Genomic DNA, 26,853 nt, shown 5'->3' on the forward strand with positions numbered 1-26,853 from the left:
CCTGTAAATTGATGTGAACAGGTAAGATACACTTGTAGCTACCCCATAGACATACACCGTATACAGTTTGGGTTTAGATATGGCTTTATAAAATCCTGCATCATAGACGCTTACTTAATGCTTTGAAACTGAAGAGTATTGAATTACTGATATTGGCAGAGTCGGTGTTCTTGAAGTTGGGAACCTAAATATTGCAACAGTTTATATTGGGAGTGTTTTATATATGTCTTCTGTTTTTCATTTTGTGAATGGACAGAGGAACAGTGCTGTGGTGTTTCCAGTAATCTAATGGAACAGCTACATTTCAGTGGATAATGAACAAATATTGTAACAAACACACAGATAAATCAGGACTATACAAAGAACAATTAAAAGGTCAAAAACCTCTCCTTAACCCCCTTCTCACATCTATAAGTCACCAATCCCCTTTTATTAGGGCTAAATCCTCTTGCACAACTATACCAGAGCGGAAGAGATTATATTGGCTGCTTATGAGTCTGCCATTTTTAACCAACCCAGGTATTATCCAAGGTGGTGTAAGCTTGCCACTTTTTTGCTTACAGTCTGCATGACTAAAAGGGACATCACCACAAGGAACAAGAAGAGCAAGTATGCTTTGGTCTTTGCAGTGCATGCTGCTTGATCTTGGTATGCCCTGTAGAGCTGTCATATTTATTTTTGTATCTTGAATGATTTAAAAAGAAGTGGCAGTGTGACATATGTGATAAAGAGGGTTAGATCTGAAGCCTATGCTAAATATTCTGGGAGTTAGGAACAAAGCTGACTTCTGTCCAGTGGCCCAAGGTAGGTAGGAATCTGTGTAGCACTAGAGCCATGCTTCCTCATTCTTGTGTTTAGCTCACTTTACGGCAACCAAATATCAAATGAGGCTCATCCACACCACAAAGGACTCTGATTTGAAATGGGGATCCCTGTGCTGCGGTTCTGGGCCATTCTGAAGAATCTTTGTATTTCGGTGGAGCAAAACTTTAGGCTTGCAGTGCCTCGCCTTCCATATGTGTGATAGTTAGGTGCTGTGGTACTCTGAGGACAAACCAAATATTGTGCAGTCTGCATCTGTTTCCTTTGTTGCTTATTTTTGTATAGCAATTTATGATAAAATAGATGTCTACCCAAGTAATGGCTTTTTTTTTTTTTTTTTTGCATATAATGAAAAATCATCTTCCAATTTGTAATGGTTTAAAGTTATCTTTAAGCAGTTTGTCTGCCTAATTACACAAACCATGTATTCAAAATCAGCTCTCTTGTATTAACACAATGGCCTGCACATATTCGCCTCCTCTTTCTCAGGCCTGTTAAATCACAAAATGTGCGAGGCATTGTGGGAATCGGACTCTGCTGGAGGATAGCTGACTAGTGATGCAATGTTATCAGCAGTCCGGGAAAGCAGTGGAGAAATAATTAAGCCAAACAACCTTTAAAGGAACAGTAACACAAAAAAAATGAGTGTTTTAAAGTAATGAGAATATCATGTACTGTTGCTCTGCACTGGTAAAACTATAGTTCATATAAACAAGCTGCTGTGTAGCAATCGTGGAAATTAAAAAAAAAAAGGATATATGGCACAGGATAAATAGTGGATAACAGATAAGCTCTGTAGAACACAATGGTGTTATCTGCTGTGTAACTTGAGCCTTTTCTCTTTGAATACCTGCCCCCATTGATACACAGCAGCCTATTTATATAAACAGTAGTGCTATTGACTGGTGCAATAAGTTCAGTATATAAAACATGGCATTTTTAGCCCTATCCATTTTTAGGGTTTAGTTCTCCTTTAAAGGAAATGGCTAATTCTAAGCAACTTTTCAGTTGGGCCTTCATTTTTAATAGTATTTGAATTATTTGCCACCTTCTTCTGACTCCAGCTTTCAAACAAAAGCTAAAAACAAATGATCTGTAAGGCTATACATTTGTTATTGCTACTTATTACTATTCAGGCCCTTCTTTATTCATATCCCAATCAGTGCATGGTTGCTATGGTAAATTTGGACCCCAGCCACTAGATTGCTAAACTTGCAAATTGGAGAGCTGCAAAATAACTCAAAAACCATAAGTAATAATGGTTAAACAGTCTTGTTCATGTTTGCTCACTATGTAAACACTACTGGGGCACAGATCAATGGCACAGACCAATGCAAAATGCCATCCAGTGTAGAACATTTTTGTTCATGCAAAAATTAGTTCATCAACATTAATTTAATCTATTTCCTCTAGACATGATGATCTATATCTGTGTAAGTACAGACACTTAAGAGAGAAGATGTCTATCTGTAGAGGATTTGCCAGAATGGCAGCCCCTACTCTCACATGCAAAACTTTCTGATTTGCCAATGTAGCAATGACCACACATTGTGCAGAAAGAACTATGGGCCCTATAAACTTACATTTTGCTCATTTTATCTTTAATGCTGACAGCTCACAGCCAAGTACTGTGCCGTTTGATCATTCAGTCTAAGTCAGCTGATACAACTCAATAGTGGAGTGTTGTCCAAGTGGATACCACCTTGTGAGTTGTAAGGTACTTGCAGTGTTCCCCTGACCTGCCTGGTGGTCTGTAGAGTACAATGTGCTGCAGCACACTGAAAAAACTGGGACCCAAAACGTTGTCTTGTGCTATGTTCTTTCAGCGTTAATCAGCTAAGCACTTTTTTCAGATTTTCTCTATGCTGCATCATTTTATTTTTATTAAAGTGTATTTAAAATCAAATCATAATACATTTGACCACACTGGGAGGGCCAGTCATACAACTATGATAAAACAGGTATGGCACTATTGTAAAGTATCTGGATTCTGCCTGAGATGTGTACTGTTTCCAGCTGGCCTGGACTTACTCAAGCCAAAGGGAGTCATTTTGCAGAATATTTTTTTTTTACACAATGGTCACATATAAAGGGTAACTAGATCTCACACATGGTGCAATGGTTGGATTTAAAGCTAAAAATAACTGGCCCTAACACCAAGCTCTATATATGGCCAGTTAAAGCCAGTTTTTTTTTTGTTTTTAAAAAGTCCATGAATTGCAAAAAGCTCTTCTATGGTTTATTAGAATTTTTTTTTTTTAAAGAAATCACATTTTTTCATAGTTCATTTCATAGCCACATGTTATGCATGTTTTTTTGTATGAATCTTCCTCTACATGCTCTTCTGGTCCATACTCATGTTGGTGGCCACTGGCTTCTTTTTTCCATAAACTACTCCTCACAGTACGACGCAGTTCTAGTAGAGAAAAACATAATAAGAACCTGTTAGTAAAGCTGAATAAAATATACAGTGTAAAATATGGATGCCCTGTTCGCTAAAACTGTGACGGATGTGTAATAATACACTTTCTCTTCCCTAGATTTGGGGGACACAGGCATCATGGGGATGTAGATCCTGCAGCTGGAAAAGGACACTTAAAGGTTAAAAGTGACTCCTCATCCTGCCCATTGCTACATCCCCTGCCTGCTTCTCGTCTTCAGTTTCTTTTTGGTGCCCTCAGAAGGAGGAGGACTATAGGTGACATGTGGAGCATAGGGCTAGATCCTACACTGGGCCGCAATTTTATTCAGCGCCCACAGCCCTAGGATCCTACAAATCTACCATGCCACTTTACAGAGACTGCAGGCTCCCAGTTCCCTCTCCCCGGAGCCAATCACCCAAATCGCTCTGGAGTGCTGATAAAGGATTACTCAGGAGTCTGGCACTAGTAACATCAATGTTCGCCTTTATTCAGACGCATATGTAGATTACATCAGCGCTCCGCAGCGATTTCGGTGATTGGTGCATTAACCGGTAAGGAGTGACCGGTGTATCACGAGAGCCGCGATCGAGCAGGAGGACAGACGACTCCGGATGAGCTCCGCCATTACCACATCAGCAATTGATGTTTTTATGATACCCTCTCTCTGGAGGTCAGCACTGGTGAATTTGCCTCCTCACATTTATCAATTCACTCTTTCACCCCAGATTTAGATATTACGGGCTTTGTTCTAAATTTCAGAAGCAAGAACTGAGCAGTGTTTATCAAGTTGATCTTTTTTGGTGAAGCTCAAGTCAACTTTCCTGGAAAGATCATTTGTTTGAATACACAATATGGCTGAATTGTGAGACATACAGGTAGAAACAATAGAATTCTACCAGTATCTGATTCAGCACTAGCAATGGCTGATGTTCGGGTGCCTTCAAAGGTGCCAGATCGACAAGCCAACCAGTATCCAAGTCTTCCCACCGTACACATATTTTATCGAATATCGTATAAAAATTCTAGGGGCACATGGACAGTTTTGATCATTGCTACCTTTCGTGGTGTACAGTACATCCCATCCCTCTTAATGTTCTTTAGTGACAATCAACCACGCTGCTGCACATAGAGCACTGACAGGAGGACCTCTGCACAAAAAAAAATTCTGCTCAAGTAAGAAAATGTTGGCATGGATATCACTCAATATCCTGTTATGTGTCAGCCCGGATTTTCATCATTAAAGGTGTGGAGAGGGGAATTTTGCTTCCTGCAATGAAACGGCTCCTGATAAGATTCTATACAAAAATATTGAGTCCAAATGTGGGAAGTACAAGCCACGTATAGATCACGTACATTGTTTATATAGTATAACTTTTCTCCATTAACGCCATTAAATTAATGTCAGCTGACATGAGCAATATGTCAACTCCCATTTCCATGCAAAGAAAAATGCTCTGAGCACATAATAACCTACTCCTTATACCAAGCTGTATATTTAAAAAACAATAATCCCTGTTCAGATATTTTAGAATTATACTACACACAAGTATTCAAAAATACTATTCGTTTATTCACCCCCATATAATAAAAGGCACAGAGTTTTTCCAGGTGCAGTAACTCACACTAACCAATAAGATGTTTGCTTTAAACAGGTGACCAGTAAATGTTAGCTACTGATTGGTTGATATAGGCGATTAGATCTGTAGCAAGCTTTGCACCTATTATGACATAACCATCTTAATGGTAATATATAAGAGGTTATCATTTGTGGCACTGTTGTAGTATTTTATTGTATATTAAAACATATACCTCTTATATGTATAGATACCAGAACTCACCTTTGACCTTTTTGTCAAATTTCTTTTGTTTCATCTTGTCTCGGTTATCTTTTCGTACTTCCTTTGCTTCTTCAAGAGCTTCTTCAGAGCCCCATACTTCTAGTGATCGTTTAATTACCTGCAGAGCAGTGAATGCAATATATGTTAGCAAGATAGAATTGTAAACAACCGCCTTTCGTTTAAGGTTCACTAAATACAAGAGATGATTTTGCATCACACCATTTTATTGAATTTTTCCCCCATACTGGATGGAAGGGTATTTACTGCAGTGCTCGTCATATTTAAAACAGTGGACCTAATTTATTTACTGATGTTTGGAGATGTATTATATAATTCAAAGCAATTTATTGGGTATTTTGAGAGCCAAAAACATCCCTTGGAAGGATGCCCTAGACCAGGTGGTCAGTGAAGAACAAAAATAAAATATGCTGCACCCAAGAATATCAGGCAGAACCGAACACCACCATCATCTCTTTTAATGGAAAAATATACCCATGTAAAACCCTGCTCCATTTAAATAAACCATTATCATAATAATATACTTTTCTAGTAGTGTGTGCCATTGGGTAATCATAAATAGAAAATTGCCATTTTAAAAAATAAGGGCTGCCTTAATATCATGTAAACTATCTGTTGCTTAAGTGTTCATTTTGGGGGTATAGATTTCCTTTTTTTGAGGGCTCATGAAGCACCATCTTCATAAGCATGTCCATGGGGAAGGCAAAGAAAGTGATTGGGATCTCAGCCTAACACCACGGTGAGATTTGGCATGTGTATCTGCTGGAATTAAACAATTATGACTATCTGTAACCTTGTCAAAAGAGAAGCCTGCTTGACCCAATCAGTAAATAACTTTATAATACTAAAATCATGTTTTTTCCCTGATTGTAGACAGTAGGGCAGCAGGTGGCACTGTTGTAAGAAAATGTATTATATTAACAGTTCTTCGTTTTCAGGGTTTGCATATTCCTTTTTTTTTTTTTCCTGTGCTAATACTTTTTATTTTCACAATGACCACTTTAGATATGTTGTGTGTAACAATGTTTAAAATAAAATATTGATCTCAAGCTTGTATTGTCCTAAAACAAAAACCATAACAGTAACAAAAATACTAGAGGCGGTGAACATGATAAATACTAGGTGGGCAGCTCAATCTTTACACAAGATTAGGAAAAATTATATTATGTTGTTAAATATGAGACCCAAGGCATCCAAGTAATATAAAAGATGTATGTGTATGGTGTAAAAAAGCTGTTAATTTCTCCATGTGGTATGTCATTTACTGTGGCGTGCCATTCTGCTACAGATGGTTTTTCCAATGCTTTGGTATAAGAGAGCGTGCTGCTATTAATAGTGAGAGCAAAAGAGTTTGTTTAACACAAACCTCCTCACCTGGAGAGCGTAATAATATTAACTTTGGCGATAAAGCTACCTGTAATCTCAGTACATAGTTTACCTTTTGTATCCCAGAATGTATGTAATACTGGGCACTCACACCAGATATGTGACAATATTCCCACATCTCCAACATAGAATATTAGGTATCAGTCTCATCTCATAATTTCTCTGGGGTCCTATACCAACTGGCAAACAATTTATAGGAACTTTCTGGATATTCGTTGCTTATAGATGGTTTGTATATGCTTTAAATGAGCAGTAACATCAAAAAATATAAGTGGTTTAGAGTAATGAAACTATAATGTACTGTTACTCTGCACTAGTAAAACTGGTGTTTTTGCTTCAGAAACTCTACTACAGGTTATACAACAGGTTATACAACAAGCTGCTGTGTAGCTATTGGTGCAGCCATTCATAGCTGAAATGAGGCACAGGATACACAGTATATAACATAAGCTCTGTAGTATACTATGGGATTCTTCAGTACGTATCTGTATCTACTATGTATCCTGTGCTTGAATGGCTGCCCCCATGGCTACATAGCAGCTTGTGTATATGAACTATAGTAGTGTTTATGAAGAGAACACAGCAGTTTTACTAGTGCTAGGCAACAGAACATTACATTTTCACCACTTTCATTTTTTGATGTTACTGTTCCTTTAAATTGATAGTTATAAATATTTATTGTGGTAACATTTAATGAGTGTTGCCTTCTGAATTATATCTATTTACCTGCATTTGAGATTTGCCCCTTATGCACAAAATAATGTAAAGATCAATGTGTCAAAATGTTTTGTTAAAGGCATACACAAAATGGAGCAGAATGGGTATCTGATATCGGTTCCACTTCCGTATGTGAACTAGTGTTAAACTAGAGTTAAACAAAGCCCCTACCATGAAGATTTAGTTATCAGTCATTATATACCTGTGCTTTAAGGTAAAGTTTCATGTCTCCCCAATGAGTGTTATGAGGGTTTTTCTTTAATATGAATTTTAGAACTGGTTCCCTTTTGTCAATGTCGCAGTCTTTCAGCAAATACTCCTGCTTGGCTTCAGTACGCGTTATTAGTTTGTGCTTTTCTTCTGCATCTCTAAAAAGGGGCAAAGGCATCAGACAAAAACAATACTTAATACAGGTGTTGTAATTAATTAAATCATTTAATTTTGACCAGTTAGCTATTTTATAGAACACAATTTAACACTCAAATGAGCAATATCTACCAATACTATACACTTTCTATCAAATATCAAATCCTACTATTCTATTACAGTACCATCTTAAAAAGCTATAACACTGAAGAAAAAGTGGCATTATAGCTTATAAATAAGAATAAACTGGATCAATACTTCCTGTAACTCATATATTCTCAACATTCTGACAGCTAGCCATATTGATAATTCTGTCTTACTCTACAGATTGCTTTTTATACCATTTATATTAATGCTACCCAGGCCAGCCTGACACTTTACATCTCTCATGGATCGCAGAGAACAACATCTATATATTGTATTTGATCACAAAGAAATGGAGATCCTGTATATAATTTGGCTTACCTGCAACTGTCGCAGACTGCTAGGTCAAAGTGATTGCTTAAGTAGGAATCCATAAAATCTTTGCCACACTCTTCACAAATGAGATAATCACATTCCAGAACAGGTCCTGCATAAGAAAAGTTGTTAGTGAGTGGTCTTTGCCTTTTTATTATCCATGATTTATACAGCACCGACACAATTCCACAGCACTTACAATGATTATACATTATTCACATTAGCCCCCGCCCCAGTGGAGTTACAGTCTCTATCAAATTCTCACACAGCAGGACTAATTATATCAGGAGCCAATTAAAGTAGAAGGGAAGGTTGTATTTACTTGGGGGTGCCAAAAGTTAGGAATACCCAAATGATTGTATATATTTACAGCAAACCCCGGGCCGGTGCTCATATCAGCAGAAAAATGCACTGGTCCAGGGTTCTGCCAGCGAGCACCACAGAGTAATCAGATTCTTTCTTTGAGCTGGTGCGCATTCGCAGTATCACAAAAAGCTGAACTTTAACAAAGAAGTTGGCTATTTAGTGCTACTGTGCATGGGTCTGCCCCGGGAAATTTGAAGAAAGAAGATGATCACTCCATAGTGCTCACTGGAAGAAACCCCCAGATCGGTGCAGTTTTCTCCTGATAGGAGCACCGGCCCAGGGTTTGAGGTAAGTATATATAATCACTTGGTGGTACCTAACTTTTGGCACCCCAAGTAAACAGACCTTTTCTTCTCCTTTAACATATCTGTATATCTGTTTTGGAGTATGATAGGAAACCAAGACAAACACAGCTAGTACCCATGATGAAAGAACTTGTAATCCCTGTTGCAAGGGAGAAGTTCTACCCAAAGCCCCTTAACGCAAAACTAAACCCTAGCCTCCTCCACCCCCCTCCACTGCCTTTTCTACTGCCCCCCCCTCCAAGCTCCCTGCCCGCAGCATCCATTCCTTTTCAATCGGCGGTGTTGCGCAACAGAGTTCAAAGACTGCTTCTAATTCTGTAGAGCGTGATACGGCTCTGAGAGGAGCATGTGCCGTTCAATCTATATCCTGAATAAGTTTCTACTATGCATGCTCCTGCAAGCTCCATATCGGCAACGGACAGAAGACAAAATGAAGATGGCCCCTTTGAACATTGCTGCACAACTCTACAGATTTATAGCATTTTATAGCAGGTTAAAAATGCCATATATTTAACTAGTTTTAAAAATCAGATATTCTTACACTGCCTCGGTTAAGCTTAGGTTAACGTTTGCACCACTGGTTTTAAATCAAGCACAGGCATTGCCAAGCAAATAGTCACATCAACAGAAGGATATTAATTACCTCCATGCAAATGTAAAAGGAGCCAACAATTTTAAAGCACATTTTTTCCTGCAGAAACAACACTATTGTGCAATATATTATGCCTTGTTTTTCAAGATTAGAAGCAAACTCGTATCCCTTTAAATACTATCTAATAATCCACTGCAGATAACAAGGAGGTGGGACTGGGGAGGCACAGTGAACCCCTTTAATTGGTCTTAGTGTTTTTTTAAACCAAAACTAAAACCCTTCTGCCCTAAGGGATGTTGCAGCTGCTGAAACCATGAAGGCTAGCACATCGTAACTGTTATTGGAATGAAATTCCTGCATCTGCTTTCTTGTGACTCTGACATCATTCTCACTTGTCTTCATGCCCTGAGTGACTTAATTTACACTGCAAGACAGAAAACCTCTGGTTCTCATTCAGTGCTGTATTAAAACATGATTTATAGTAAATGTAGATGAATATATTTTACCAGGTTGACGGACCACATTTTCAACATGTTGCTCCTCTGCTTCCTCCTCTTCTATAAAAAATCCTCCTCCTGAATCAATCACTTTTGGAGGTGCTTTAACTGTAGAAATACCTGCCAGAGAAATGGAGAAACCATTTAGAGGGACAGCATAAGCTCTTGTTAAACATAATGCAATGAACATAACCTTCTGCCTTCTGTTGTAATCACAAAAAGTCTATTGTAATTGTTTTCTTCAGCTAAATTGAAGCTACTTCATGTTTGGTCCTTGCAAGGGAGATGATTAGATTCCCAGTATACAACTCCCTCCCTTCACTTTTGTTGTGACGGTTTTCTTAGCAGCAGTCTATTTTGCAGGTGAATTATCTACAGAGCCCTGTGGCTTTCTGCCTTCAGACTGCTTCCAGCTGGTAATCGGTGTGCCTCAGCAGTTTTAGCAGCTGGCCGCAATTGCAACAGTCTATAGGTGACCAAACTGTTTGCAACAAGGGCCAAATTTGGTGAGGTGAAAATGTGTGGGGCCGACCAATCAGCCTGACATTCTTTGAACCATTAACATTATTTAACTCAGGAACAAGGAATCACATAGCCTTAGCAGTAATTTTTGAGCACATTAGTGAAATGATCTGCCACTTGGTCTATACTGCTGCCTTGTGTGCTGAAGGTGTTATCAATAGGCACTATTGGCACATAATGTTGCGCCACTGTCAAATACTTTTTTAGTTCACTGTACTGGCACGTCAGTACGTCTATTGCACCTTCAGCCCTAAAGAAGTATGTGAGATCGACGCGTCTCTACGTGCCAGTACGTGTATATTGCGAACACCTTCAGCACACAGGCAGCAGTATAGACCAAGTGGCAGATCATTTCACTAATGTGCCCATATATTATGGCTACGCGATTCCTGATCACACTGTGCTGGCTGGCTGCATTATTATTAATTTCATGATGGAGGCGGAGGACCGTTGTAAATTTGAAAATGGGCCACAATTGGCCCCCGGCCTGACTTTGGAAATGCCTCTATACTATTCAGGAAATGAAGTTATGTTACACATGGCGTATTTCAGTCAGTGAAGGGGCAATGCTGCTCGTCACCCCAGTACTGCTGTTTAGTGGACGCCACTATTTTGCAGATGCTCTCTAAAACTTTCAGTGACCATTAAGTATCAATAAAAAATAAGTATTTATGACAAACTTTAAAACAAGCATCTATTTCTCATAGTCATACAGAAAACAATAACAAAGCAAACAGAATTACCAAAGGGATTTGGAAATAGGCTGATTGATAAGGACAAACAAATTAACATCTAAGAAAAGGTGTTTATGTAAACAAGGGAAGACACACGCCATATTTTTAGCTACAAAAGAAAGATTCATATGCTGACCATTCTAAATGATCACCTTCACCAGTGGGATAGGGCCTGCATGCCAGCCTGGCCTGTCTCAGCATAAGTGCCCTTTGCCTATTGCGTTCTATCTTAGCTCGGACTGCAGCAGAAAGTATCTTCTCTTCTTCCTTATTAGCTTCTTGCTCTGGTTCTGGCTCCATTTTTGTATGTCTAAAAGAGATATAGTAGTACATTATTATGCAGAATGCTTAGCCTAGGGGGTTTTGGGTAAGTTTTTTTCCCATAATTTGGATCTCCATATCTTAAAAACATTTTAATATTAAATAAACCCAATATGGATCCATGCAGCTTAGTTACCATCAGGCACAATGTAATTATTACAGTGAAAAGGAAAGTGATTTTTAAAAATCAGAATTATTTCTTAAAATAGACTCTATCGGAGATGCCCTTCCCTTAATTGGGAGCTTTCAGGATATTGGGATTGTGAATAAGAGATCCCATACGTATATAGGCAATTATCACCAAGTTGATCTCTTTATGGCAGGAAGCTGTGACAAAATCAAAACATACAAGACGCAGTTAACTTTTCAGGGCTCATTTACAATACAAGCAGTTTCATTCATGCAAATGTTCTGCAATCGGTTGCAAATAAAACATCTTTCAATTAAAGGACTGGTGTCAAAATACACTTTTGTTTGCTTCATATACTGAAAGAAGTACTAACTGAAGGTTCATAGGGTAAGCTCTACCATCAATTCATAACACGGCTACTATAAAACACTAGTAATGTCGCTCTCCACTGTTTGTATTCTGAAATGTATGGTTTTAATGATAATGGATTCTTAAATCGTAGTGGAGGTGATAATTCAGCTTCGCAGATACCAGCATTACGAAATCAGTACCATACCGACAGTTTCGCTTTTTAAAGGGCAATCCCGCTTTTCCTAAACCAGCTGCCAGTCCGTGAATGCAGCTACATAAACATCCAGTTCCTCACTTCCTGTCGGCCAATTCTCTCAATGTAGCTACTACCGTGGGTGACGTCACGAATACGTGTACGTCTCGGTGTACGTCTACGTCACGTGACATTCTGCGCGTATTTGGCGCCTTCTTTAAAAGGTGATTGCTCGGGCCGGGGATTGCCTGGAGAAGAACGCTGTCATAGTGTTTTCGTGAGTAAGTGGTGGGTTGCGGTGGGCAGCATTGTTGTTTTTTTCTTAGGGAAGGATTTTATTCAGTTCTTCCCTTAGTGGAATATGAGGACACTATTGGAATGTATACGGGGGATATACGTGGTTATTATTGGAATAGATACGGTACTATTGGAATATTTTCGGGGGCACTATTGGAATATATACGGTACTACTATTTGGATTTAGTATACGGGTGCGCTATTGGAATATGTACGGTAATATTGTAATTACGGGGGCATTTTGGGATACATACGGTACTATTGGAATATAATACGGGGGAGCTATTGCAATATATACGGCACTATTGGAATATATACTGTATATATGTGTATATATATATATATATATATATATATATATATATATATATGGGGTACTGGGCCCCACAGCAAATTATTTTTCAGGCCCCCAAAATTTTTAGCAGTTGACTTGTTTTACCAATATTTATTGAAACTGTAGCATGTTTTGAATTGTTGGTTTAAGGATGCTGATGAGTTTTGAGGGTTTTTTTTGGGAAGGGTGGTGTTGACTTTTATGTACTCATTATGTGATATTTTCAGGTGAAGTTAGGTTTATGTGCTGCAAAATTTTGAGCTATGGGGAAGTGTTTTGGAGTGTGCTGGTGTTTTATGTGCATACTTTTATTTTAAAAATCTTTCTTGGCGCTGCTTTGCTAATGTGCTTTTTTTAATTTATTTATTTATTTATTTTTTTCATATTGTCCCAGAATTTTGAGTCCTATGGAGGGCATTAGTATTTAGATGACTCCATACACACATATAGACACTTTTTAGAGCTGTGCACACATACGCACACAATGTGTTTTTCCCCTAAAAACTGTTGATTTCACAGCATGGCTATTGGATAAAGTGCTCTGAAACCTGTCAGATCCATTATTTCATTGATTTGCCCAATTGTATTTGATTTTGTTTTTAATTTATTATGCTTGCATTGTTGTTCCTTTTGTCGTTTGGAGTAGAAAGACCTAATTACCCATTTTGGATTTGTCAATGTGTACTTTACAAAAAATGTTTTTTAGGCTGTCTTTGTACTGTTAGGGGGCTTGCGGCACATAATCCACAGTCAGGGGGCTTTGTTTACAGAAGACTAAACTGGCAGCTGAAAAAATTCATATGCACTATTTTCATTTGGGGTCCATACATGCCACCTACTTTGGTATATGTAGGCATATTCAGTAGATCCTTGGGAGTTCATATTTAGTGTTTTACCATTGTATGTAAGAAATAGGGTGAGAGATGCAAATAATTTTAGGTGATTTTCAGTAATGCCATTAACACTGGTGCCTTTAGAGCAGCTTTGCTGTATGGTAGTTTGGAATAGAAAGACATTCTTACCCATTTTATGTGCTTTATTTACCAGTATGTCCTTCCAGCTCACATCAGGTCACTCATTCAGATTATTATAAATGAGGTTCTGTCTTAATATTTGGAAGTGTTTTTTTTTTTGTTTTTTTTATAGTGAGAGCTGTCAAGATGTGAATCAGTTGTACTGGCTGATACATTCTATAGCTATAAGAAGGGGTTGGATGGCTTTTAAGCAAGCAAGTGAGGGAATAAAGGGTTATGGAAAATCGCTCGTAGTACAAGTTGATCCAGGGACTAGTACGATTGCATCTTGGAGTCAGGAAGATTTTTTTTTTTCCTTTCTGAGGCAACTTGGAGAGGCTTCAAATTGGTTTTTATTGACTTCCTCTGGATCCACTAGTAGTTGGGCAGGTTGTATATTCACTTAAAAGGTCAAACTTGATGGACGTATGCCTTGTTTCAACCTAACTTACTGTGTTGCCTTCCAAAAATATGTTTATCAGGATTCACCATAATTTTCTGTTGCCATTACCCCACATAAAACTGGTAGTATTTATAAATTAGTCTAAATGTAAGCTATCAAATAAGTATGCACAAAATCAATTTTGGGGTCTTTACATGCTGTGTACTTTGATAAACCTACATACACTGGGTTTCAAACTCTTCAGCGGACCCCATTTGTCCATATTTAGGCGGTTTTATTTTGGTACCTAATGGTTTGTGGAAGAAAAGATTCTGCAAAGTGGAAACTGAGGTGATTTTTCTTGGATAAGGTTTGCAGCTTGGTACTTTGGGTACGCAAGTCTTTCTACTCCAATTTTGATTTGGGGGGAATGTTTACTTTTCAATGTGTGGTTTTCTGGGGTGAACATACTTTTTTGACCTTTGCCACTGAAAAAATGCTGTGTTGATTTTGCAGTATTTGGAATTGCAGAACTGATCGTTCGGTTTGGATGTCTTAATTTTGGGGCCCCTATATGCCACATACTTAGGTGAACCTACATATTGGACATAAAACTGTTCAATGGACTCCAGACATTCATGTTTATCATCTTTTTATCTTGGTATCTAATGCTATGTGGGAGAAAAGATTCTGCTAAATGTAAGCTTTGAGGTGATTTTTGGAAATGTAACTAAAATTGCTAAATTTAGGAAAGCTTGGCAGCTTGGTACTTTGGAGTAGAAATATGTGTACCCAATTTGAATTCAAGGGAATGTGTACTTTCCTAAAACATATTGTTTTGGGGGTCAATGTATCTTTGTGTTTTTACTCCACAAACAGATTAGTAAATTTGTTGATTTTTCCAGGACACTTTGTATGTGCTAACTTCATTTTGCGGTCTCTAAACGTCCGATACGGTAATTCTACACACAATGGTCATCACACTGTTCAGTGGACCCTTTGCATTCATATTTGGGGTGTAAACTAAAACTCCACCCCCAGGAAAAGTAGCTGCTAGTCGCTCCATCTCTTATTGCCGTAGAGCTGATGGCACACGGAGATTAGTCACCTGTTAAATCTCCGCTACCATGGGTTACTAATCTCCCTGAAATGCCTTTCCACTGGCAATAAAGTGAGCCATCAATGGAAAGGCATGCATGTCGCTTCTTTCTTGAAGTTGCCCAAAGTTTCCTTTGGGTGACTTTGGAAAAATTAAGCAATGCTTGTGTTCTCCCACCGGCAGTGTACATGATGACCATTGGGAAAGCAATTCAGTGAGATCTTGGTAGCAAATATTTCACCACAGGCAACTAATTTCCCAATGTGCCCTCAACTTTACATTGAAAAGGAGGGAAGGGGGAAGACCATAGCTTCATAAAAAGAACACAATGTCAACAAAATACTAAAAAAAATGGAATGTCCAGCTAAGATCTTTGTATCCTTTACTTTTCCTTGTTTCCAGGTAGGTTTACACTCAATCATGAACTTTTTCGTTATTCACTAGTTTGTCATATTCTGTGCAGTAATTTCTCAATTTTTCTGACTTCCTTTTGCAACTCTGTAAGAAAAGCATACAGCTGTCCACTATACTGCTGTACTGCTGAAACGATCAATCAAGTACGGTGCTTTCTCTAAAAATATAAACCTACATATACAGGCAATATAAACTGGGGTCAAATATCTTCGCTTTTAACATATTCTTGTTATAATTTCATAATAGACCTTTAAGATTATTTTTTTTATGTAACCAAGGATGATAAATTGTTTCTGCAAAAAAATAAAATTTGTATCGGTAAGCTTAGCAGTTGCAATGTGTAATATACAGTAAAGTTATTTTCAGATGACAAACTTGTGTTCAAGTGCAGAGGAAAAATTCTACAATTGCCATTCTGTATACACATTGATTTTCTTCTACCTACTGTAGGCAGGTGCAAAGCTCCAGTGTAGAATGTTAAAATAACCCTTTCGCTGCTAGCTGATTTGGTACTTTTTATTGCCAGCCCATTTTTGAACATTTTGTACTCTTTCACTTAAAGGACCAGTAACACAAATTTTTTTCAATTTCAAAATCCACTCTACCCTTTTCCACCTGCAGACCTATCTCTCAGAAATGGTACTATGATTAACGCTTAATAAAAAAAATACCATTATAAAACACTGCTTCTGGATGCACTCTTTCACAAAAGGCTACTGCAAGATCTGATGTGCCAGCCTTCTAAACCGGAAGTTAGTTTTGGCTGCGGGCAGTGTAACTTCTTTGGCGTCTTTTATTTCTGTAAGAACAAGCGAGTGGCAGATTGCAGCTGCACACTGGTCAGCAATAAATCTAAAAACTAATGAAGACCCCCCTCCTAAATCTGTGCGTGCATTCCTTCACCTCTCTCCTGCTTTTACAGAAATAAATTATGCCAAAGAAGTTACACTGCCCGCTGCCAAAACTAACTTCCGGTTTAAAAGGCTGGCAATGAGGAGATGTCGAGCAACGCACATCGGATCTTGTAGTCGCCTTTTTGGAAAGACAGAGTACATCCAGAAGCTGTTTTATAATGGTATTTTTTATTAAGCATTAATCATAGTACCATTTCTGAGAGATAGATCTGCAGGTAGAAAAAGGTAGAGTGGATTTTGAACTTGAAAAAAAAGTTTTACAGGGCCTTTCCTTGGGGGGTCTTTTAGTTCACCCAGGAAAACAATATATTGTTTTTTCAGGACAACCTAAACTTTTTAAATATGCTAGAATTTTGGTGTAGTTCCACTTTGGGAAAAAAAAAATAGGCTTCTAATTGTCTGAAAAAAATCATGTTTCACATATTACAATCACATATATCAGAAACATGTTTTTTTTTATCTACGCAATCACAGCAGATTTGGAAAGTTCTATGTCTTCGGAACGCACCAATACCAAATATATATAGATAGGTTTATGGAGAGGTCTCACTTGTATAGTTCAAAATCTCCAAGCAGTACACTACCAAATTTGCAAAGCACCGCTCCACAAAATGGCATATTTCTGATTTCAAGGCCAAACATTCCAGTAGGCTAACCCTAGAAAACTACCCATTATTAGAACAGATTCTGGAGAATCAAAAATTGATAAATATATCTTATGTACTCCAAACTACCTCGGCTTCCAGTCTACAGCATCATATCTCCCACACTTCATTAGGTAACTATGTAAAACACCTTAAATATGATTGCCAGGAGTCCACTGAACAGTTTGATGCCCAATATGTATAGGTTTGCCTAAGCATGTGGCTTATAGGGGCCCCAAATTGTAGACACCCCATTTGAGCTATCCATTTTGTAATTCCAGATACTGCAAAATCAACACATTTACATCATTTTGGCATGGGCAAAGGTAGAAAAAAGTACACATTCCCCTGAATCCAAATTGGGTATGTATGTCTTTCTACTCCAAAGCACCAGGCTTCAAACGTTTCCTAAATTTGGCAATTTTGGTGACATTTCCAAAAATCAGCCCAAGGCAACCACAACCCTTAACAGTAAAGATTTGTGCCTCTGAAAATGCCCCAGTAGCTTCCCATCTTCTTTTCTTTTTTTCTGCTGATTCACTGCACATGCTCTGTACTGCTGTCACTTACTGAACTTAGGGACTGACTCACAATATACAGTATACATAGAATATCAATGTCACAGTATAAGGCTTATTAGTAATTAATATGGATAATTATTACATGGCAGCACAGAAACCAATTAGCATCAGAATTTAATAATTGGCCCTGTAGCATCAACTTATATTACAGGCCAACCTCCGTTTCTGTTTAATTTGCAACAACCCCTGAGCTCAGTTTAACCAGCCAAAAATTTCACCTTCTCAATGGCAGCAGTGATCCAGGACTTCAAACTTTTCACAGGGGGACTTATCTTGTAAAGTGTCTGAGATACTCATATGCTCAGTTGGCTCTAAACAGCTGTTGAGAAGCTAAGCTTAGGGGTCGTCGCAATTTATCCAGCAGAAATGAGGTTGGCCTGTCATACAAGCTGATGCTACAGGGCTGATTATTAAATTCTGATGCTAATTGCACTGGTTTCTGAGCTGCCATGTAGTAATTATCCATATTAATTACTAATCAGCCTTATACATTTATATTCTGTGTACTTAGGGTTGCCACCTTTTAATAAAATTTAAAAAAGGGGTGGGTTGTGACATCAAAGGGTTGGAGCCACGGCACGTGATTGGATGGGGTGATTTGTGACGTCAAATGGTGCGGAGCCACAGCACGTGATTGGCCAGAAGCCGGCAGCAAAAAGGTGAGTTTTGACCAGACTTGGGGTAGGCCACAGGCTTTTGTTAGGTGTATTACAAACTTACCGGCAGCTACATTGCCGATAAATTTGTAATACTGACCCAGCCTTGGCAGGTGTTTTACTGGTTGGGTGGCAACCCTATGTGTACTGTAAATTTTGAGTCGGTCCCTAAGCTTGGTAACTGACAGCAACACAGAGCATATGTGAGGTGAATCAGTAGAAATGAAGATGGGGAGATACTGGGACATCTTTAGAGACACAGATCATTACTGCTAAAAGGACTGTGGTTGGTACAGAAGCCCAAAATATAATATACAACATTTCTAGCTACTTCTTTAGTTTAACTTTCCTCTTCCTTTAAGTGATAAGAACAGGCCTATGAAAATTTGTGATGTTGCTCAGTAGTCTTAATACTGACTAGTATATTTTTTAATAACGTTTGTTAATGTAGCCATAGGCTTAAAGACAAATATTTCAATACTGAAAACTTGGTTTCTTTATAAAACAAAGCTGCTTATATATAATTTTACATTTGTTTGTTTTTTTGTTTAATATTTGCTTGTTTGTCCAATTCCACAACCCCCCATAGACATGGCAGAACATGTAGTGGCACATTTATGAGTTTACATGTTAGATTTTTATCAGATACATCATTTTTTTTAAACTGTGGAAATACTAATTTGCAGGATGCGACACTTATTTCCAAATCCATCTTAGTGTTATGTACCTTAGGTCTTCTGCATGAAGCTAAATATTTGAATATTAACTGTTTTTTATGGTTTGTCTTAGATATGTTCAGCTAAATCTACAAAGCTCCCAGCATTATCCAAAGTCCAAGGGACAACATGTAATGAAAAGATACACATGCTGCACTGAATAAAGAGGGTGTAACCGCTGTGGATGAAAAAGGTGGCATTTTTAAAGTGGAGTGAATCGAGGATGTCGAATACCGGATTAATTTAAATGGACAGGTACCATCATGAACATGTGAGGATTTCACATACTTTTTGTTGCCATGCAAGCATATCTGTTGCATTTTCAGCTCTTTACAGGTTCAATCATTCATATACAAACATCCTGCTGTTTGTGCTAGAATCGGAGTGCTTCTCCGAAAACCTGGAATTAATTGATGGCAGTAGCAGCACAGTGCAACTACCAAGTGAAAAGCTTGAAGATCTTCCACCATGGAGGAGAATGAAATGTACTATATAGGTATAGGATCCATTATCTGGAAACCCGTTATCCAGAAAGCTCTGAATTTTGGAAAGGCTATGCCCCCATAGACTCTGTTATAATCAAATAATCCAAAGTTTTAAAATGTATTTCCTTTTTCTCTGTAATAATAAAACAACCTTGTACTTGTTCCAAAGTAAGTTATAATTAAGCTTTTATTGGAAGCAAAAGCAGCTTATTGGGTTTATTTAATGTTTACATGAGATAGTAGTCCTAAAGTATGACTACAGAATGATGTTATCCGGAAAATGCCAGATCTGTGTCATTTTTGTGTCCCTTGGTGCTTTGGTACCCAGAGTATTCAAATTATACAGCAGGTTTTTGGTGGCAGATTTAAATTGAAGCTGGAGTTATTGTTATAGGAGATCTCTGGTTCATAAAATAATCCCCCAAAATCTTTTTTTTAATTTTGCAATGTTTTTATCAGTTTACTCTTAAAGGAGAAGGAAACCCTTTCGGCGCAAACCCCCTACCTCCCCCCTTGGCAAATGCCCCTAACTTGTTGTTCGCCCCTCCATGCAGGTCCTCTCTTGCCGAGTTCCCGGGCGCTATCTTCGACCGATCGCTCTTCCTGTATTTTGCGGCGCATGCGCAGTAGGACGCATTTGCCAGTTGGATCTACTGCGCATGAGCCAAAAGTCACTAAGTTTCCGAAAAAAGAAATCGGAAACTTCGTGAAATTCGGGCGCATGCGCAGTAGATCCTTACGCTGCCAAACACCGATCAGTACAGGAACAAGAGCGCTCAGACGAAGATGGCGCCCGTGAACTCGGCAAGAGAGAACCTGCACGGAGGGGTGACTAACAAGTTAGGGGCATTTGCCCAGGGGGGAGGGGTTTTGAGCCGAAAGGGTTTCCTTCTCCTTTAAAGTAAGCTGTAATAATAAAGTTGCACTTTAGTTTTTTGTGTGCTACCACCATTAACTCTAACTGCCAAGGATGTAGGTACTACATGCTGGCAGGAAAATGCTCTTGACTGCAGAGCACGTAGTACCTACATGTTCAGCAGTTAAGGGCTTCATCTGTACACTAGTGGCAAGGAGCCGGTCATGCGGGTCCTGTGACACAATGGTCACAGGACCCAACTTTGTACCTCCTCGCACTTCGTTAAACCTTGTGGTCCTGCACTGCCCACACACTTCCTGCTGCAGGCTCTGCGATCTGGACCCTCCAGCTCTGTGAAGGATCTCCAGCACTGCTAAGCACCCCCCTTCAAATAGAAATGGTAAGTGCCGTTTTTTATACATTAACACCCATACATACATGCATTTACAGAGAGACAGACACATTTCCAAATGCAACTGCACATATCAAATATGTTTTAAACTAAAATCCTGGGGTTTCTGGTGATTTGGAAATCTGTGTGAAGCTTTACCATGCACCCTGGTATTGCGCAAGGAGCGGAGACAAATATATGTATATATAGATATGTCTTTCTCATGATACTGGCAATTACAGTTAACAAACTATATATAGACTCACCAAACCACGCCCAGTCTCCACCCCCACCAAGTGAAAAAAGTCCAAAAGATCAGCCTTCCCAGCATGCTCCATTGCCCCAAGTTAGAACCTAAAAGTGAAACATATATTTTAGGAAAACCATGAGTAACAATATAAGTTACAATAATAAATATGTATCAAATATTAAAAATACATCAGCAGCTATTTAAGAAAGATACAAAAGAACAATATTCATTAAGACCCTTATGGGAAACCGTATTCAAAGTCTGCATCCAAAAAGTTTCTCTTTGCAGCAACAGTTTTGACCAATCACCTCCTCTTGAATGTTTGATTACCATGTCAATAAAGATGAGTGATGGTTACCCATTAGCTCCCTTAGACTATTTTGTGTCTTCCCTACATACATGAGATCACATGGGCAGGTACTTGTACAATTAATTTAATTAATGGGGATTGTTTTGCCTGAGTGTGGATGTTTAAAAACTGGACCAGTTATATTCCGACATGTGGTGCAGCCCGAACATTTATAGCAACCTTTTTTTTTAAAGGAGCAAGAAGATAAGGCTTTTTTTCGTTGGGGGTCCGAGGGCATGAATATATCTCAAATTTCTCCCTCTACTGTAACCCCATAGGGGCTTTTGGCTCAGTACCTTCTGCCCAAAATATGCCAATTCTGATTCACTATATCCTGTATAGGCTTGGATGCTGCAGTATACTGGCATGTAATTACAAAATCTTTCCTTTTTATATACAGTATTTATTTATTTTTTGCTTTTCTGGCTTATGTTTTGCACACATTATTTAAATTTGTAGGATTTTACTTTTTTTTTTTTTCCATTTTATCAGTTCTCTCATTATTCCCTTAAAACTGGTTGATTTCACAGCATGCCTATTGGATCAAGCATTCTGACCACTAACTATCCTGTAGAATCTGTTATTTTGTTATTTCGTTGATTTCTGGCTTATGTTTTGCACGCTTAATTTAAATTTGTAGGATTTTACTTTTTTTCCCATTTTATCAGTTCTCTCTGACCACTAACTATCCTGTAGAATCCGTTATTTCGTTGATTTCCCTATTTGTATTTGTTTTTTGTGTTATTTTATTGAGGTTTTATGCTTTGTTGTTCCCTACATTTTTTTTAGCGTTTTCACTTTGATCATTTGGTGTAGAAACACATTTTTAGCAATTTTCAGAAATGAACTAAAACCTGCTGCTTTTAGCGTAGCTTTGCAGTATGGTAGCCTTCACAGAAGGCAATTGGTAGCTAAGAAAAAAATCATGTGCACTATTTTTATTTGGAGTCCACATCTGCCAACTGCTTTGGTATATCTATGCATAATGGGCATCAAACTGCTCAGTAGACCCTTGGCGTCAATATTTAGGGTGTTTTACTTTAGGATATAAAAAATTGGGTGAGATAAACATGGCATATTGCAATATTTTTAGATGATTGTCAGAAATGTCATTAAAAACCTGCTGCCTGTAGCGTAGCTATGCAGTTGGGTAGTTTGGAGTTAAAAGACATTACACATTTTGGATTTGTCTGAATATATGGTTTTCAGAGCATAGGGAAGGCAGAGTATAGCACACACAGGCAGAGTATGGCACACCCAAAAACAATAGAACATAGTGTGGCACACACTGGGAGCATAAGGCAGGCAACATATGGCACACACAAAGCATAGGGTGGGCAGAGTATGGCACATATAATGAGCATAAGACAGGCAGAGTATGGCACACCCAGGGACCAGCGAGTGGGCAGAGGATGGCACACCCAGGGAACATGGGGCCGGCAGAGCAGGAGACGGTGAAACCTATCAGGACTACTACTCCATAGTGATACCTTTTAAAGATTACCCATGGTAAGCAGTCACAGCAGGCAGACTTTCATGTGGGGGCCACACACAGAGGAGTTGCAGCCGCCAGTTGGGCAACCCTGCTCTAGATCGTAGTGTACTAGTATACCATTAGAGCAGGACAGGGAGTCTGTTCACACTATCCCATAATGTGTGTCCATCTAGGAAACAGACTCTTTATAAAATACACTAGATCCTAGTGGATTATAGTATCCCTGTAAAGCAATTCAGTATATTGGCAACTAGGATAAATACACTTTACATTAAAATCACTAGATCCTAATGTCTTCTAATTTCCCAGTAGAGCAAGCATGGAAAGTAATTTTTTTTTTTTTTACAACCATACACTAGATCCTAGTGGCTTATAGTATCCAAGTGGAAAAGAGCAGGTAATGCATATCAAACTAGGAAATAGACCGTTTGTATGCAATACACTAGATCCTAGTGTTGTATCCCTTTAGAGCAATGTCCCAGCCACGCTCGCATGTCCCCGGCTCAGTCCCCATCCCTGTCGCGGCCTGTCCCTGCCCCCTTCCATGTCCCCGTCTGCATCCCCGCCTGTCCCATAATATATTAATTTAGAAAATAGACCCTTTGTTTAAAATTAACTAGATCCTAGTGCATTATATTTTCCAGTGGAGCATAGGGTTACTAAGCAATAGATGCTAAAAAGAATATACCTTAGATCCTAGTGGGGTAGTATACCACCAGAACAGGGAGTCTGTCCACACTATTAGCCACTAGGAGAGACTCTTAACATTAAAATCACTAGATCCTAATGTCTTCTAATATCCCAGTAGAGCAAATGAGTATGAAAGAATATTGGCCAATAGGAAATAGACTTATTTTATAAGAATGCACTAGATGAATGGCAAGACACATCAAATAGGTATGTGCAACGTAGATATTGGGGGGACTTTACTTGCTATATACTTCAATAATATAAATAAAATACCTACAAGCTGTAGACGTCACATCTCTCTTCTTCCTTTGACTCTCTTCACTCTAATATCTCAGCCATCTCATGTCCTAATGTGGCTACCTCTGTCTACTATAGTACTCTCACCACTGCACTCAATGAGCTTAAAACTAAACGTTCTAGACCCAAACCACTTCAACCTTGGCATACTGCTCATACAAAAGCGCTCCAAAGACACTCACGTGCACTTGAGCGTCGCTGACGCAAATCCCGTTCAGAATCAGACTTTTGGAGCTACAAATCTGCCCTGCGCTCCTTTAACACCAGCCTCTTCCAAGCCAAACAAAAATACTTTACTTCATTGATTAACTCCCTTTCTAAAAAACCAGCACAACTTTTATCCACCTTTAACGCTCTCCTTTCCCCTTCTCCACCCCCTCCATGCACATCTGTCTCTGCTCAAGATATTGCTGAGCACTTCAAAAACAAAATTGACACTATTAGAAGGGACATTACACTACTCAACCCCCCTAGACTTCCACCACCCTCCCTCCACACTCCCCAGTCTCTCCTGTGCTCCTTCACCCCTGTCACTGATGAGGAAGTCTCAAAGCTTCTGGCCTCTTCTCACCTTACCACCTGCCCGCTTGATCCAATTCCCTCAAAACTTCTCCGCAATACCAACCCTTGTCAAAGCCTTAACTCACCTATTTAATCTTTCGTTCTCAACTGGACTGTTTCCTTCTCAACTAAAACATGCTCTTGTCACCCCCATTCTGAAAAAAACCTCTCTTGATCCCTCCAATCTTGACAACCTCCGACCTATCTCTCTGCTACCTTTCATCTCTAAAATACTTGAGCGCCTAGTCTACAACCGACTAACCTCATTCCTCTGTGACAATAACCTGCTGGACCCCCTACAATCTGGTTTTAAGCCACAATACTCCACGGAAACTGCCCTGACTCGACTAACTAATGACCTTTTAACCGCTAAAGCCAACAATCATTTCTCACTACTAATACTGCTTGATCTCTCTGCCGCATTTGACACTGTAGATCACCCTCTCCTCCTCCAGTCCCTCCAGTCACTTGGCCTTCGTGACACAGCCCTGTCCTGGTTCTCTTCTTACATCACCAATCGTTCCTTCAGTGTCTCCTACAATGGAGTATCATCTTCTCCCCTACCTCTTTCTGTTGGAGTTCCTCAAGGCTCTGTCCTGGGACCATTACTATTCTCCCTCTATACTTCCTCCCTTGGCAAATTAATAAATTCGTATGGTTTCCACTACCACCTCTATGCTGACGATACTCAGATCTATCTCTCATCTCCTGATCTCAACCCAGAACTCCTAACTCGCGTCTCCTCCTGCCTGTCCACTATCTCTACCTGGATGTCGCAACGCTACCTTAAATTAAACCTCTCTAAAACTGAAATGGTTCTCTTTCCTCCAACTAACAGTAGCATCCCGGAAGTATCCATCATAGTTAACAATTCCACTATCACCCCTCTCCCCAGGCCTGGTGCCTTGGGGTTATCCTAGATTCTGCCCTGTCATTCACTCCTCATATCCAGTCACTTATTAAATCATGTCACTTCCACCTAAGGAACATATACAAAATACGATCATTTATCACCCAAGACGCTGCCAAAATTCTTATTCACTCTCATCATATCGCGTCTAGACTATTGTAACTCTCTTTTAATTGGCCTCCCCCTCCAGAGACTGTCACCTCTCCAGTCCATAATGAACACTGCTGCGAGGCTCATACACCTCAGCAACCGCTTCTCCTCTGCCTCGCCATTCTGTCAATCCCTGCACTGGCTTCCATTACTTTTCAGAATCAAATTCAAATTAATGACACTGACTTTCAAAGCACTTCATAACTCTGCCCCACCCTACATCTCTGAACTCATCTCTATATACTCACCCACTCGCTTACTACGCTCCTCTACTGACCTGCTACTCAACACTTCTCTCATTACCTCCTCACATGCTCGCATTCAAGACTTTGCAAGGGCTGCACCCCTCCTCTGGAACTCTCTCCCACGGTCTGTCCGACTTTCTCCCAACCTTTCTGCTTTCAAGAAATCTCTGAAAACGCACTTCTTTTGAGAAGCCTACCCCCACTCTGCTTAATTACCAAACGCAACACCTCACACAATACCACATTTCACACCCACTTAATTCGATCTTGCCCACTCCCACACCTTGTGTATTACTCCCTTCCCTTTAGACTGTATGCCTATGCATAGGGCCTTCCTCACCTTTTTGTACCTGTATTGATTGTGATGTTTGTTACTCCATATATTCTATGTATGTAATTCATGTGATGTAGTTGTTTAATCACATTTACTTTACAGTGCTACGCAATATGTTGGCGCTATATAAATACATGTTAATAAAACCTAGGTACATTTTGGTACACACAAAGCAAAACAAAATAATTCAAATTATATGTTACAGGGTTTCACCACCCAGTCAGAAAGCCTTGCTTAAAATTTCTATATACCATAATTCAGATCCATATTATTTATACATATTACCACATTATTCTGCATATGTTTCTTTATAATTTCTCTATCATAGCAATTTACATTGCCCAGATGTATTTATTGCCAAATTATTCACATAATTCCACAATCTTGACAATTCACAAAAAAGCCTACTTGATTCATAGCTGTTCCAATGTCCCATGTAGACTCCATTTCCCCACCTGTCCCCATCTGAGAAACTGTATATGGAAAGTGATATGCAGAATAATGTGCTTATATGTATAAATAAGGCAGAGTCCCCGAGACACCTCGAATAGTATGCGCAACATCGTTTTTGGGGGGTCTTTACTTGCTATATACTTCAATAAACCTATGTACATTTGGCATCAAACTAATCAGTGAAACCCAATTGTTTATATTTAGTGTGTTATATTTTGTTACCAAATAGAACCAAAACATGGCAATCGCTGCAATATCTTGGAGCTACCAGGTCCATTTTCAAGCAGAAAAAGTGAC

The 26,853-nt window shown here is 39.0% G+C and overlaps 1 protein-coding gene and 1 long non-coding RNA gene across 3 annotated transcripts; one reads left to right on the forward strand and one right to left on the reverse strand.

The window, feature by feature from the left end:
- Positions 1-2,697: 2,697 nt before the first annotated feature.
- On the reverse strand, positions 2,698-12,109 carry xpa.L (xeroderma pigmentosum, complementation group A L homeolog). Of its 2 annotated transcripts, none has more exon segments than NM_001087885.1 (7): positions 2,698-3,238; positions 5,084-5,201; positions 7,407-7,572; positions 8,036-8,141; positions 9,799-9,909; positions 11,198-11,355; positions 12,053-12,109. In NM_001087885.1, coding segments are annotated over 6 exon segments (798 nt in total). In that variant the 5' UTR covers positions 11,346-11,355; positions 12,053-12,109; the 3' UTR covers positions 2,698-3,089.
- A 106-nt stretch (positions 12,110-12,215) lies between these two features.
- On the forward strand, positions 12,216-19,743 carry LOC108713376. Its single transcript, XR_001935144.2, has 2 exons — positions 12,216-12,321; positions 19,164-19,743. It is a non-coding gene; the product is annotated as an uncharacterized LOC108713376 (long non-coding RNA).
- The last annotated feature ends 7,110 nt before the right edge of the window (positions 19,744-26,853 follow it).

Source organism: Xenopus laevis, chromosome 1L (genome assembly GCF_017654675.1).
Source record: "Xenopus laevis strain J_2021 chromosome 1L, Xenopus_laevis_v10.1, whole genome shotgun sequence".
NCBI lineage: Eukaryota > Metazoa > Chordata > Amphibia > Anura > Pipidae > Xenopus > Xenopus laevis.